The sequence below is a fragment of the Tribolium castaneum genome, chromosome 5 (genome assembly GCF_031307605.1).
Source record: "Tribolium castaneum strain GA2 chromosome 5, icTriCast1.1, whole genome shotgun sequence".
Taxonomy (NCBI): Eukaryota; Metazoa; Arthropoda; class Insecta; order Coleoptera; family Tenebrionidae; genus Tribolium; species Tribolium castaneum.
In genome coordinates, this window is record NC_087398.1 from 7,353,532 (window position 1) to 7,364,379 (window position 10,848).

A 10,848-nucleotide genomic window follows, 5' to 3' on the forward strand; every position below is an offset into this window, starting at 1 on the left:
TAAAAACATTGTTTATATCGGATAATAAAATTATGCGGCACAGTATTGATTAATAATAAGTTTTTTTTAATATCTTTGTTGTTGTTTATCAGATTACTTTGAAACTCGGCAACAGAAGAGAGTAAAAGACATTCCCTCCGGAAATTTTTGCGGACGAAAATCATCATGTTTATAATTCCGAATGATCGATGATTTTAGATTGCTTTTTCAAAAAATCACTTTAATGCTTAGTCAGTGACATAAACCATGCATAAACAGTGATCATGTCCAATGTCAAAATGTTCAACTAAAAAATAAAATTTTTATTTAGTAATTTAAGAAGGTAATAAGGCGGTTTCAAAAAAGTGATTAAAAATCAGAAATTTGAGAAATCGAAGTACTTATCTGATTAATTTTAAACTGACATCTCGGATTTTGTAAGAGAAATTAATGAAATATCATTTATGATTGAACGATTTCCTATCAAATGTACCCATTATCATCTCACCTTCCCGTCGACAATTTATTTATCACTGTTTTATTCTAAATGTTTGATCAAATGTGTGCCTGTGATAGTGTCGCCGATTGGTACTTTAGCAACCGCAAAAAGAAAAGGTATTAATTACTTAAATCAACGTAATTCAAATCTGTGTTCAAATTTATTTTGTGAGTAATTTAATTATTACTGTGTGTTTGTTTTTCTTTAGACGATTAATTCTTTATCTAAAATAATGTACAACGCATTTGTTCCTTTGTTGACTAACATGTTGATCGTGGAAACGTTTAGATACTCAATAATACGATCAAAAACACAAGTGTGGTTTACAGATGGATGATGATAAACTAAAAAACATTTTTTAACTGATGTGCAAAAGCTTATTTTTTAACTAGACGTAGACGGCGCAAATGCTCACTTCCTTTGCAAATTTGCCAATTTAACGGACAGGAATCACGATTAGCTTGCAATTTTTGGACAATAGCCTTAACTACTGTAAACGTTGTATAATAGTAACAGAATTTTTATTCTTGAATTGGCTGCATTACAGCGCCTAATGGAGATATGTGTGGGTTTCAATAAGAACATTAAACAAAACTTATTAAAATTAATTAAAACCTGCCAATTATTTGTTTAACCCACGACAGGAAATAATTCTGCGTAAAATAACGCATTGTTGACCATTGACATCCTTGTAGTAAGGACAAATCAGGTGTTAAACCAAATATAAAATTTCGGAACCGTTTACGAAAACTACTTTTATATTTGCACAAGGCAAAACTTTGCCAAAGTTTTCAAAAGCAAACAAATTAATAAAAACAAATATGTCCTGAATGATTATAAACAAGAATGCCAAGCAGACAGTTCTGTTAGTGCTGAGCAAAGAGTTGCGGAGGTCTCGCACTCTTACTGATTCATTCAAAGCTTCACTTTTTCTCGACTCGAGTAAAGCAGAGTGTGTTCCTACAATGATAGTAAATGGAAATAGAACAGTGAAGTTTATGAGTTATGACTGTGAAAATTACAAGTTAATACAAGTGCAAAAGACTGTTTTTTCATTGGATTTAAGTGTCTCTAGCAAAATTTAAAATGAGTAAAGAAAAGAGCCCTGTTACGATTTCTGAAACCGTTGAGATCAAAAATGAACACAAAGAGCCAGAAGACACTAAAGATAAGTAAGTTATTATATAACTGCAAAAAAAAAATTTGAATTACACTCCAATTTTTTCTTTATTATTTAATCTGGCTGCGACTGATACTAGCTTGACCTTTATCCCGATTATCATGAACTTTATCATTAGTATTCAAATTAACTATTCTCGGTATTTATCTTACACTATTATCGCCAGCCAAATTTTGGAACCTTTAACTCGGCTTATGAAGTCACTTTGAGAATATTTTATATTTAATAATAGTTCGCTTAATTACACACTTTACAATCTCTGCTTTTAATAGACCACAAACAAGCAATTTAATACCCGGATTAACCGGATTTTATTCCGATTCAGTAGAAAATTAATAAATCGTCTTAAAGCAGTCATTATTAGCACAATGTAGCTTCACATTGTGACCAAATTGTCTAAGTGATCTAAATCAGGAGACACTCAGAAATTGCCCAACAATGAAATGGCATTGAATAGAAGTTGCGTAAATGATTGCAGGGCGAATTATTATTTTTTTCGACAGGAAACACAAGAAATTCACCTGCAAACAAAAGGTGGCTTTAGTAATGCTAGCAACAGTGGATTTTATGAGTTTTTGCTCGATGTCAATTATGGCGCCTTTCTACCCTCAAGAAGCAGCGACTAAAGGCATGTCGGAATCAATGGCAGGGTTTGTTTTCGGGTTTTACGCACTTGTTGTATTTTTGTCTTCACCAGTATTTGGTAAAATTGTAAGTTTTTTGAAAGTGGAGGCGGTGAAAGTAACGCATTTTTCTAGTTACCTAAAATAGGGTTGAAATGCCTGTTTACCGGAGGAGTATTAATTTCAGGAATTTGTAGTTTAGTTTTTGGGTAAATTACCAATTTGTCCACTTTACTGTCTTACATTTTTTATTTTAGAACATTACACATCATAGATAATTATGCACTATTTACGACGTTTTCGTTTCTGATAAGAGGTTTGGAGGCTTTGGGAGCTAGCGCTTACTCCACTGCTAGTTACGTTATTATTGTAAATATTTTTCCCGACAATGCTGGAGCCGTAAGGGTATGTTTCTCTACTAGCTTCTATTTGGAAATTGAGTTTTGTTATTTAGGGCCTTTTGGAGACATTTGTCGGCTTGGGAATGAGTGTGGGCCCGGCCCTTGGAGGCCTACTTTTTGCGGTAGTTTTGTCAACCACTTTAAAGTAATTTTTTTGTAATGAATTTTTTTCTCTAGGAAGATCGGAGGTTTCGGTCTACCATTCTACGTAATTGGTTTAATTATAATCCTGATAGCACCACTGAATGTTTATTTGTTACCATCGTCAGAAAGTGAGTAACCTTACAATAAAAATAAGTGCAACATTTGCTGTTCCAAATTCAAGGTTGAATTGTAAATTTCTTTGTGAAACGGTACCGGCAAATTACTTAAATTAAGTAAATGGAAGATGTGCAGTTAGAATAATTGTTTTTGTTTGCTTTTGTTATTAGTGGATGTTTGCAGGATGTGCTGTGGAGACAAAGAGCGGCTCCTTTACCAAACTCTTGAGACTAACTCCTGTGATAGTGACATGTTTTATTATTACGGTCATTGCTATGACTTGGAGTTTCCTGGACCCGACTTTAGAACCGCATTTGCGAAAGGTAAAATTTTCTGGCGAGGAGCAGGATTTTTACGATTTATTTCAGTTCAAGTTAAGTCCAGGAAATATTGGGCTTATTTTCCTGCTTTTGTCGGCAATGTATGGGATTTTCAGCCCTGCATGGGGGTGGGTGACTGACAGACTCGATAATTATTGGTGGCTAATGACTTGTGGTCTCTTTTGTAACTCTATCAGTTTACTACTTTTGGGCCCGTCGCCGATTTTGTCATTTCTTGAAGAGTAAAAACCAATTTAAATTTTTGCACATTATTTCATATCGATTTCTAGTTCAATATGGCTCAACATTGTGGCTTTATCAACTTTGGGGGTGTCAGTGGCAATGGCTTTGATGCCCACGTATCAAGCAATCTTGGACAGCGCCCTGTAAAATGTTTGCATTTTTTTAAATTCTATTTAATAATTTTTTCAATAGTGTTGGAGGTTTTGAAGACAATTTGGGGACTCACAGCGTAATTGCCGGCCTGTGGTCCTGTGTATATTCCCTGGGTGAAGTTCTCGGACCTATAATAGGGGGAACTCTTCTCCAAAATTACGGATTTTCGCTAACATCGACAGTTTTTTCGTTGCTGAATTTAATAATGGCGATTTTGGGAACGATGTATTTTCTACTCAGGCGGAAGTCTAATAAGGATCGAAACATATTTATCGATCAAGCTGGTTTCCAGAAATATAGACAAAAAAATGCTGAAATTATTTTAGGGACAATACTGGAAAATGGTGAAAATGGAAAATGGATTGCCAAGCTGAAATAGTACAACGTATTTATTTCCATCTTGTACACATCACGCACGTTTTTCGAGTCGAAAGTGTGCAGTTATGAAAAAAAAAAAGTTACTCATTTAATAACAGTGTCATTTACCTAATTTTACAAAAGTAAATAAATAAAAGATTATGTAAAGTTGTACTAGTTTTTTTTTCGAAAACCTACTTTTAGCAAATTGCACCCAAATAAATACAGTTTCTCTTATAACGATTTAATTAAAAAATGAACAAGAAATAGTGTTCTTCTATTGCTTTTACAACTACGTGTTTGATTTAATAGGTATTATATTATTTATAATAAAAACAGACTTATGGTAGGTATTTTTCCTTTTTTTTTGTATATCCATAACTCACTGGTTTATTATCTGTTGTTATTTCATAAAATTGAAGTCGCAGCAAATGTATCAGTAGTACGAATCAAACTTTCATGCAAAAAGCAAAACAAATTCTCACTTGAAAGGTAGGTCAAAACTCTTTGTGTTTTTAAAACTAACAATATAATTATTGAAGAAATGAACTAAACATTCAAATCCAAGTTTCAGTGTCCTGATTTTTCTAAAAAGTATGATAAACAGCCTTTTTGATATTTGATGATGGTGTCGTAATTTTTCACAGCTGCTGTTGGAAGCAATTATTTATAGTATCTTTCTGATAATTTTTAAACAGTTTACATATATCAATAAGATAAGTCTACGTAGCTTTTTAAAATTTCCCAACCGTTTGCAACCTATCTAGGTAATACATTAGAAAATTTAAAAAAGATATATGGATAAGTGTCAAGTTCTAAATTATTTTGCAAAATTAATAATGGCATTGATTGAGTAATGAAAACTATTTGCATAAAAAAATTCTAATAAATGTGGCATTTTTTTTCTTTTTCCACACTAAGCTTTATTTTATTTTAAACAAGAAATAGATAACTACAGTTTAAAAAAAAGAGGAAAGTAGTTATTCAACAATTCTGAAGAAACTTTGCCAACAATTGTTTTCACAAAATTTTTAGCAAATTAATGAGTTAGGTTTTTTGTTACAAAAATTAAAGGCCGGTTTACAGAAAAGATTTAATTCAGAATTAAACTAATTCGAATTAAGTTGCCATTTAAAATGCACTGACAAATGTTAAGTCGCGACTAAAATTTAATTGCAATTAAAATGTTCTGTAAACCAGTTCTAGGACTGATTATTATTTCTCCCAATAAAATAAGAAACATAATTTATCAATTTTATCAAAAACTTTGTCAAAGGCATTATGGGCGCAATAGAATATAAAATATTTATTAAAAAAATGGGAATATTGTGAGTGAACATCAGTTGTATGTAGTATTTACTGCTAAATAGTTTTGGCATAAATGTAAAAAATTATAAATAAAGTTTTGCATAGATTTGCCATGAACATAAACAAATTTTCAGTTTTTTTTCCGAGGGGAAATTAACAGGTTTAAGCAGCGCCTCGTGACAAAAAATAGGGAAACACGGATTTCTGTTTAAATTACATACTGACATAACATATTATAACTTCCTATGCACTTACCTCACTATTATTAAAAATTGCATTTATGCAATTTTGAAACAGGATTACAATAGATGTATTTTCCTTCTCATGAAAGGAAGTGATACATCAGTTATACCTCAATTATTATATAAAGCGTAAAAATTCTCAAAACTAACATAAAATATTGTCATTGGCTTATTATTTACACAGGTAATCTTGCAAAATGTAATCAATCAATAGGGGAACGATTAGCCAAAAAATCAACACAATTCGCTTGCGTAACTTCACCAACATGTAAGTTTAACAAATACCTGTAAAAATTATATCACCGAGAAACTGTTTTAGGTTGGTGACAAAACAAGGACTAGGTTTGGCAATTATTGCAATTATTGATTTAATGAGTTTTTGTTCGATCAATGTCTTATCGCTTTTCCTCTCCAAAGAGATGACCCAAATAGGTGCTGATCTGTACATATTCGAACTTCCTGTAAACTTCTCAGCGTTGGTCACCATCACGTCTTCACTTTTCTTGGGCTTAATTGTAACTTAAGCTTGATTAGTAGATGTATACAATGAAATTAAATTTCAAAGAATATTTTAGATTCCGAAATACAGACAAAGGGATTTGTTCGTTGGGGCTGTTGTACTCTCTCGGACAGGATCCATCCTCTTTGGGTAAGTTTATTTTTAATAAATGAGGCAACATTCAGGTTTTTTCAGTGTTTTGTATTATTACGTCACGGATGAAACATTTTTCACATGTCTGGCTTACATTCTACGAGGAATTGAAGAAGCAGGAGCTTGTGCTTATTTTATTTCAGGATACGTGCTCATTTTTAGATCATTCTGCGACCATGCTGGAATAATTCGAGTAACTGATGGTTTATCACTAATCAGAATCTTAAATAATTGTATTGAAATTGGCAGGGATTTCTGGAATGTGCAGTGGAAATCGGGACAACTATCGGACCACCTGTGGGAGACTTATTTTTTACTGTAAATAATAAAAATATTAACTCAAAATAATCGATTAATTTCAGTTTAAAGAATCAGGACTTCCGTTTTATTTTGTAGGGATTTTCACAATTTTCCTGGCTTTGGTCGGGCGGTGTGTTTTGGATGAAGTAATAAGTAATGTCCAAAGAACAACAATTTGAAAAAACTCAGTTCTTTTTCACAGATACGTCAAAACAGTACCAATCTTTGACCAACTTTATGCAAATTCCCGCAATTATCGTCACTTCTTGCGTCGTGTTAACTGTTTCTTTGACGACTAGTGCGTTAGATCCATCGTTGGGGGAATACTTAACTAATGTAACTTTTAATTATTCTTTCGGGAAAATTGCTATAAGCCCAATTTTAGTTACTTCCGTTTCGAAAAAGTGACTATGTTTATCTTTTTATCGCAGCAGCATTTGCATTTTCGACTCCTGCTTGGAACTATTTGACCGAAAAACTGGCCAGGTTTGAGTGGATAATGCCGTTAGGACTTTATTTAACTGGACTCGCAATAATTTTGTTGGAATTAGATTTAGTTTGTAGTGACTTTGAGTAAGAAAGCAAAAAATGATGTCGCAAATAAGTAATGAAATTTTTGTAGTAAATATTTCAAACTGATAAATGTGTGTATGTTGGGTGTGTGTATGGCCATGTCTTTAGCTCCGACCTTCCGATGTCTGACTACAGCAGCTTTGTAAGTAAAAAAGCAAAAAAAAGTTTTTGAATTTTTTTAGTTATTTTTGAAATCACCTTGTTTCACTACAAATGAAACCCCGTAAATTCATTTATGAGTACTAAAGTCAAGGCTGTTTTTTGCATTTGTTGTTATTTTTAATAACAATTATGAGCATGAATGTTTGCAATTTCAGCGAGAACGGATACGAAAACAATGTGACAACGCACAGTTACGTTATTTCAACTTGGACGTTTATGTTTTCTTTGGGCGAAATTTTGGGACCGGCTGTTGGAATCCTCGTTTACCAAAAATACGATTTTTGGGTGGTTTGCTGGATGATAGCGACTTTGAACATTTTGGTAGGTTTCCTCTGCACACTTTTTTTCTATTGTAAACGGAATAAACGGAATATTTGTTGTAAATTTAATGTGACTATTCATTTTAAATAAAATCGGTGAATCATATCATATCTGTTGTTTCTCTATCCTTTTTTGTAGTTGTTTTAAAGGTCGCACGAGTTGTACTGCCTGTGGCTGGTAATTTGGTGCCCAACCGTTATTGTAGATTTTTCGAAGTGTTGTGCAATAAGATATTATTGGTACGTGGTGTGAGAAAGTAGAAGACAGCGCATCATCAACGGTTTTACCATTTTTGCTGCCAAAAGCAATAGACTAAGTATGTTGTTAAACCAATATTTTTCCATCGAGATAGTTTATCAGTGATCCTGAATTACGACAGTTCTCTAGTTTGTTTACGTTTCGAATAATGCTCAAAGCCAAGTCAGTCAAAACAGAATAAATAAGATATTTGTTCTATCAGCGATATCAGTAAAATTATCAAATTAGGTATAAATCAGTGGCCACGCGTTAGCCTTATTTCCTCCAATCTCCGTGAGAAAAATAGTCGAAAATGAAGTACAGTGACCTGCCATCGCCAGAAAGCCCCGATTCTAGTAGAAGCAGCTTCAACATTTCCTCGTCCACCGATGGTAATCGCCCCCGGAGCAAATCCTTGTCCAACATTTTCCCCGATAATTACTCCCCGGGGGAAATCCATCGAATCAAGGAGCGATTATTAAGGTACAAAAATTGCCGAAAATTTTTGGTCTGAAAAGTGGTTTCAAGGACGAACTCACGACTGGAAAGATCAACTTTCAAAAGTTTTACTCGAAAACAAAAACTCACGTTAACTTCTTTAGCTTTAGTCGATTTTATCAGTTTTTGCTCGATGTCCATCATGGCACCGTTTTTCCCACGGGAGGCGGCAGAAAAGGGATTATCGGATACGGTGTCAGGGTTTATTTTTAGCTTCTATGCGTTAGTCATGTTTCTGACCTCACCAATTTTCGGAAAAATTGTAAGTACCAACAGTTTGATAAGTCGGAATACATTTCATCAATTCAAAGCTTCCGAAATTTGGTGCAAAAGGACTCTTTTTATCTGGGATGCTTATGGCAGGCATTTGCAATTTACTCTTTGCGTAAGCAAAAAAATTAATTTGGTCAAACGTAATTACAACTTTTTAGAACTCTTGAATATGTGAAAAACTATACACTCTTTACGACGTGTTGTATCGTAATTAGGGGGTTTGAGGCCCTTGGTGCTAGTGCCTTTTCGACGGCAAGTTACGTCTTTGTAGTCAACACTTTTCCGCAAAATATTGGATCTGTTCTGGTATTAGTTACAATTTTTTACTTAAGGTGACACTAAATAAAACAATAAATTGTAGGGCATTTTGGAGACTTTTGTAGGCCTGGGAATGAGCACAGGCCCGGCGTTAGGAGGCGTCCTTTATTCGGTATGTATTTTAAAAACAAATCATTTAAGAATTTATCTGTATCATTCACTTCTAGACAGTTAGGCGGTTTTAGTATGCCATTTTTCGTTTTAGGAATTGTGATGGTACTTTTTGTCCCATTAAATTTATGGATGTTGCCAAAGATCGAAGGTAAAATAAAAAAATTTCGTTTCCACTTATCTGAATTTTATTTTACTAGATTGTAATGTCTCAAATAGACCACCATCGATCTGTAGACTGATTCGGGTGCCAACTGTCGTAATAACAGGGTTGGTGGTTGTAATTGTGTCCAGCTCTTGGGCTTTCCTCGACCCAACCTTAGAACCTCATTTGAGGCAGTTTAATCTGACTCCGGAAAAAATAGGGTTGATTTTTTTGCTATTTTCGGGACTTTATGGTGTTTCAAGTCCAGCATGGGGATGGCTTGCCGATAAAGTCAATAACCATTGGTCCATGATGGTTGTTGGGTTGTTCATGTGCACCATTGGGCTACTATTGCTAGGCCCATGTCCCTATATTCCATTTCTTAAGAGGTGTGTTCTCATTATAAAAAAGTGAAGTAAATACAAGATAATTTGTTATTTTAGCACTCTGTGGCTAAATTTAGTAGCCCTATCAATACTCGGAATCTCGGTAGCTTTAGCACTATTACCAACATTTCAAGGACTCCTCAGTAGTGCCATGTAAGTGAAAAGGGTCACACAACCAACAGTTAAAATTTTTATTTTTTATTTAGAAGTAGCGGTTGTGGCGACACTCTTTCGACTTACAGTGTCATCGCTGGAGTTTGGTCTTGTGTTTACTCTCTGGGGGAGGTTGTAGGTCCCTCCTTAGGAGGTTTTCTCTTACAACACTATGGATTCCCCATAACTTCCACAATAATGGCCAGTATGACGTTTGGTTTGGTTCGTACTATGCAAAATATGTTGTATTGAAGCTCTAGTTGGATTTTTAGGCTGTGATAACATTTTTATTTTTCGTTTTCAAAAATAGCAACTGTAAAGATCAGGACTGCGTTTCTGATAGTGGTATTAGTGGATCTTGGAGGGGTATACCTAGTGATAGTGATTCCTCCGAAACCACCCCATTAATTTTGTCCAGTATAGAGTGTAATTATAGATCATATACTGAAGGAAAATTGCAGTATTATGAGCAAAGCAGGAAGCACGATAGTCAGGTAATATTAAATTCTTAGCAATCGACTTATTTAACCGAAATATTTTAAGATGGGAGAAATCGACAGCAACCAAGTGACTGACGTTAGGGGAACTGTTAATGTAACCGCAGGAGGGGCTTGTGAAGTTTAAAAAGTAAATTAGGAGCGATGAAGTGGGTTAACCAAATTGACACAACAAAACATTCTTTTTAAACAGTAAATAATTTATTTTGGGGAAAATATATTTGTAAACCGTTTTATAGATATCAAGTTAGATATATTGTTTTTAAACTATAACAAATTAAATTGTAACAAATGTTCTAGATCTAGAGCTATTATCACTTCCTTATATTGCTGTAAACACAGTCGATGGGATTTTCCCGTTTTTAGCGCTTTACTATGGTATATTTTATTAAAAGTAATGTAACAGGATTTCAATAAATTATAAAAATTTTGTTTTTATAAATCAATTTTACCTTTTGAATGGTATATTTTTTTAAATATGCAACCAACATTACACTTTTGAACTTTGTGGATTGTTACAGCTCTTTTACGGACGATTTCGACGATTTTATTTTGATAATAAATATACTAAGTACTACATACTATACTTTTCAAATTATTTTGAGTTACTCAACAAAGTTTTTCTTGAAATTTTTGGTCAATAGAAACCTGTTTTT

At 33.6% G+C, this 10,848-nt stretch overlaps 3 protein-coding genes across 8 annotated transcripts; all 3 read left to right on the forward strand.

Moving 5' to 3' along the window:
• The first annotated feature begins 438 nt into the window (after nt 1-438).
• Nucleotides 439-4,188, forward strand: LOC657881 (MFS-type transporter SLC18B1). 2 transcript variants are annotated; one of them, XM_008195427.3, is made up of 10 exons: nt 439-594; nt 2,162-2,369; nt 2,417-2,490; nt 2,539-2,686; nt 2,736-2,804; nt 2,864-2,954; nt 3,127-3,266; nt 3,312-3,505; nt 3,554-3,649; nt 3,699-4,188. In XM_008195427.3, exons 1-10 carry the CDS (start codon nt 527-529, stop codon nt 4,036-4,038), a joined length of 1,428 nt encoding a protein of 475 aa, XP_008193649.1. In that variant the 5' UTR covers nt 439-526; the 3' UTR covers nt 4,039-4,188. The 2 variants fall into 2 exon arrangements, with proteins under 2 accessions (XP_008193649.1, XP_969403.2); XM_964310.5 differs by lacking the exon at nt 439-594 and adding an exon at nt 664-1,650.
• A 230-nt stretch (nt 4,189-4,418) lies between these two features.
• Nucleotides 4,419-7,682, forward strand: LOC103313075 (MFS-type transporter SLC18B1). 3 transcript variants are annotated; one of them, XM_015980600.2, is made up of 11 exons: nt 4,419-4,508; nt 5,751-5,834; nt 5,886-6,081; nt 6,142-6,215; nt 6,261-6,411; nt 6,468-6,536; nt 6,581-6,664; nt 6,708-6,854; nt 6,904-7,091; nt 7,141-7,233; nt 7,409-7,682. In XM_015980600.2, coding segments are annotated over exons 2-11 (1,260 nt in total). In that variant the 5' UTR covers nt 4,419-4,508; nt 5,751-5,832; the 3' UTR covers nt 7,665-7,682. The 3 variants fall into 3 exon arrangements, with proteins under 3 accessions (XP_015836086.1, XP_015836087.1, XP_015836088.1); XM_015980601.2 differs by lacking the exon at nt 4,419-4,508 and adding an exon at nt 5,603-5,695; XM_015980602.2 differs by lacking the exon at nt 4,419-4,508 and having other exon boundaries at nt 5,702-5,834; nt 6,581-6,671; nt 6,721-6,854.
• Nucleotides 7,683-7,698: 16 nt separating this feature from the next.
• Nucleotides 7,699-10,622, forward strand: LOC100142500 (MFS-type transporter SLC18B1). 3 transcript variants are annotated; one of them, XM_064356681.1, is made up of 12 exons: nt 7,699-7,813; nt 8,061-8,294; nt 8,340-8,571; nt 8,621-8,694; nt 8,741-8,888; nt 8,944-9,012; nt 9,072-9,162; nt 9,212-9,545; nt 9,600-9,695; nt 9,749-9,917; nt 9,968-10,189; nt 10,239-10,622. In XM_064356681.1, the coding sequence occupies exons 2-12, from the start codon at nt 8,125-8,127 to the stop codon at nt 10,317-10,319; spliced, it is 1,686 nt and encodes a 561-aa protein (XP_064212751.1). In that variant the 5' UTR covers nt 7,699-7,813; nt 8,061-8,124; the 3' UTR covers nt 10,320-10,622. The 3 variants fall into 3 exon arrangements, with proteins under 3 accessions (XP_064212751.1, XP_008193647.1, XP_064212750.1); XM_008195425.3 differs by having other exon boundaries at nt 7,710-7,994; XM_064356680.1 differs by having other exon boundaries at nt 7,710-7,890.
• Nucleotides 10,623-10,848: the final 226 nt, after the last annotated feature.

Excerpts from the sequence above, each read along its gene's own strand:
- LOC100142500 (XM_064356681.1), top strand. The coding sequence starts at position 8,125 with ATGAAGTACAGTGACCTGCCATCGCCAGAAAGCCCCGATTCTAGTAGA. Across the intron at positions 8,889-8,943 it reads AAAATATTGGATCTGTTCTG|GGCATTTTGGAGACTTTTGT; the intron begins GTATTAGTTACA and ends AATAAATTGTAG. Across the intron at positions 9,163-9,211 it reads GATGTTGCCAAAGATCGAAG|ATTGTAATGTCTCAAATAGA; the intron begins GTAAAATAAAAA and ends TTATTTTACTAG.
- LOC103313075 (XM_015980600.2), top strand. Across the intron at positions 6,216-6,260 it reads ACAGGATCCATCCTCTTTGG|TGTTTTGTATTATTACGTCA; the intron begins GTAAGTTTATTT and ends AGGTTTTTTCAG. Across the intron at positions 7,092-7,140 it reads TTAGTTTGTAGTGACTTTGA|TAAATATTTCAAACTGATAA; the intron begins GTAAGAAAGCAA and ends AAATTTTTGTAG.
- LOC657881 (XM_964310.5), top strand. The coding sequence starts at position 1,565 with ATGAGTAAAGAAAAGAGCCCTGTTACGATTTCTGAAACCGTTGAGATC. Across the intron at positions 2,687-2,735 it reads ACAATGCTGGAGCCGTAAGG|GGCCTTTTGGAGACATTTGT; the intron begins GTATGTTTCTCT and ends TTTGTTATTTAG. Across the intron at positions 2,955-3,126 it reads TTTGTTACCATCGTCAGAAA|GATGTGCTGTGGAGACAAAG; the intron begins GTGAGTAACCTT and ends GGATGTTTGCAG.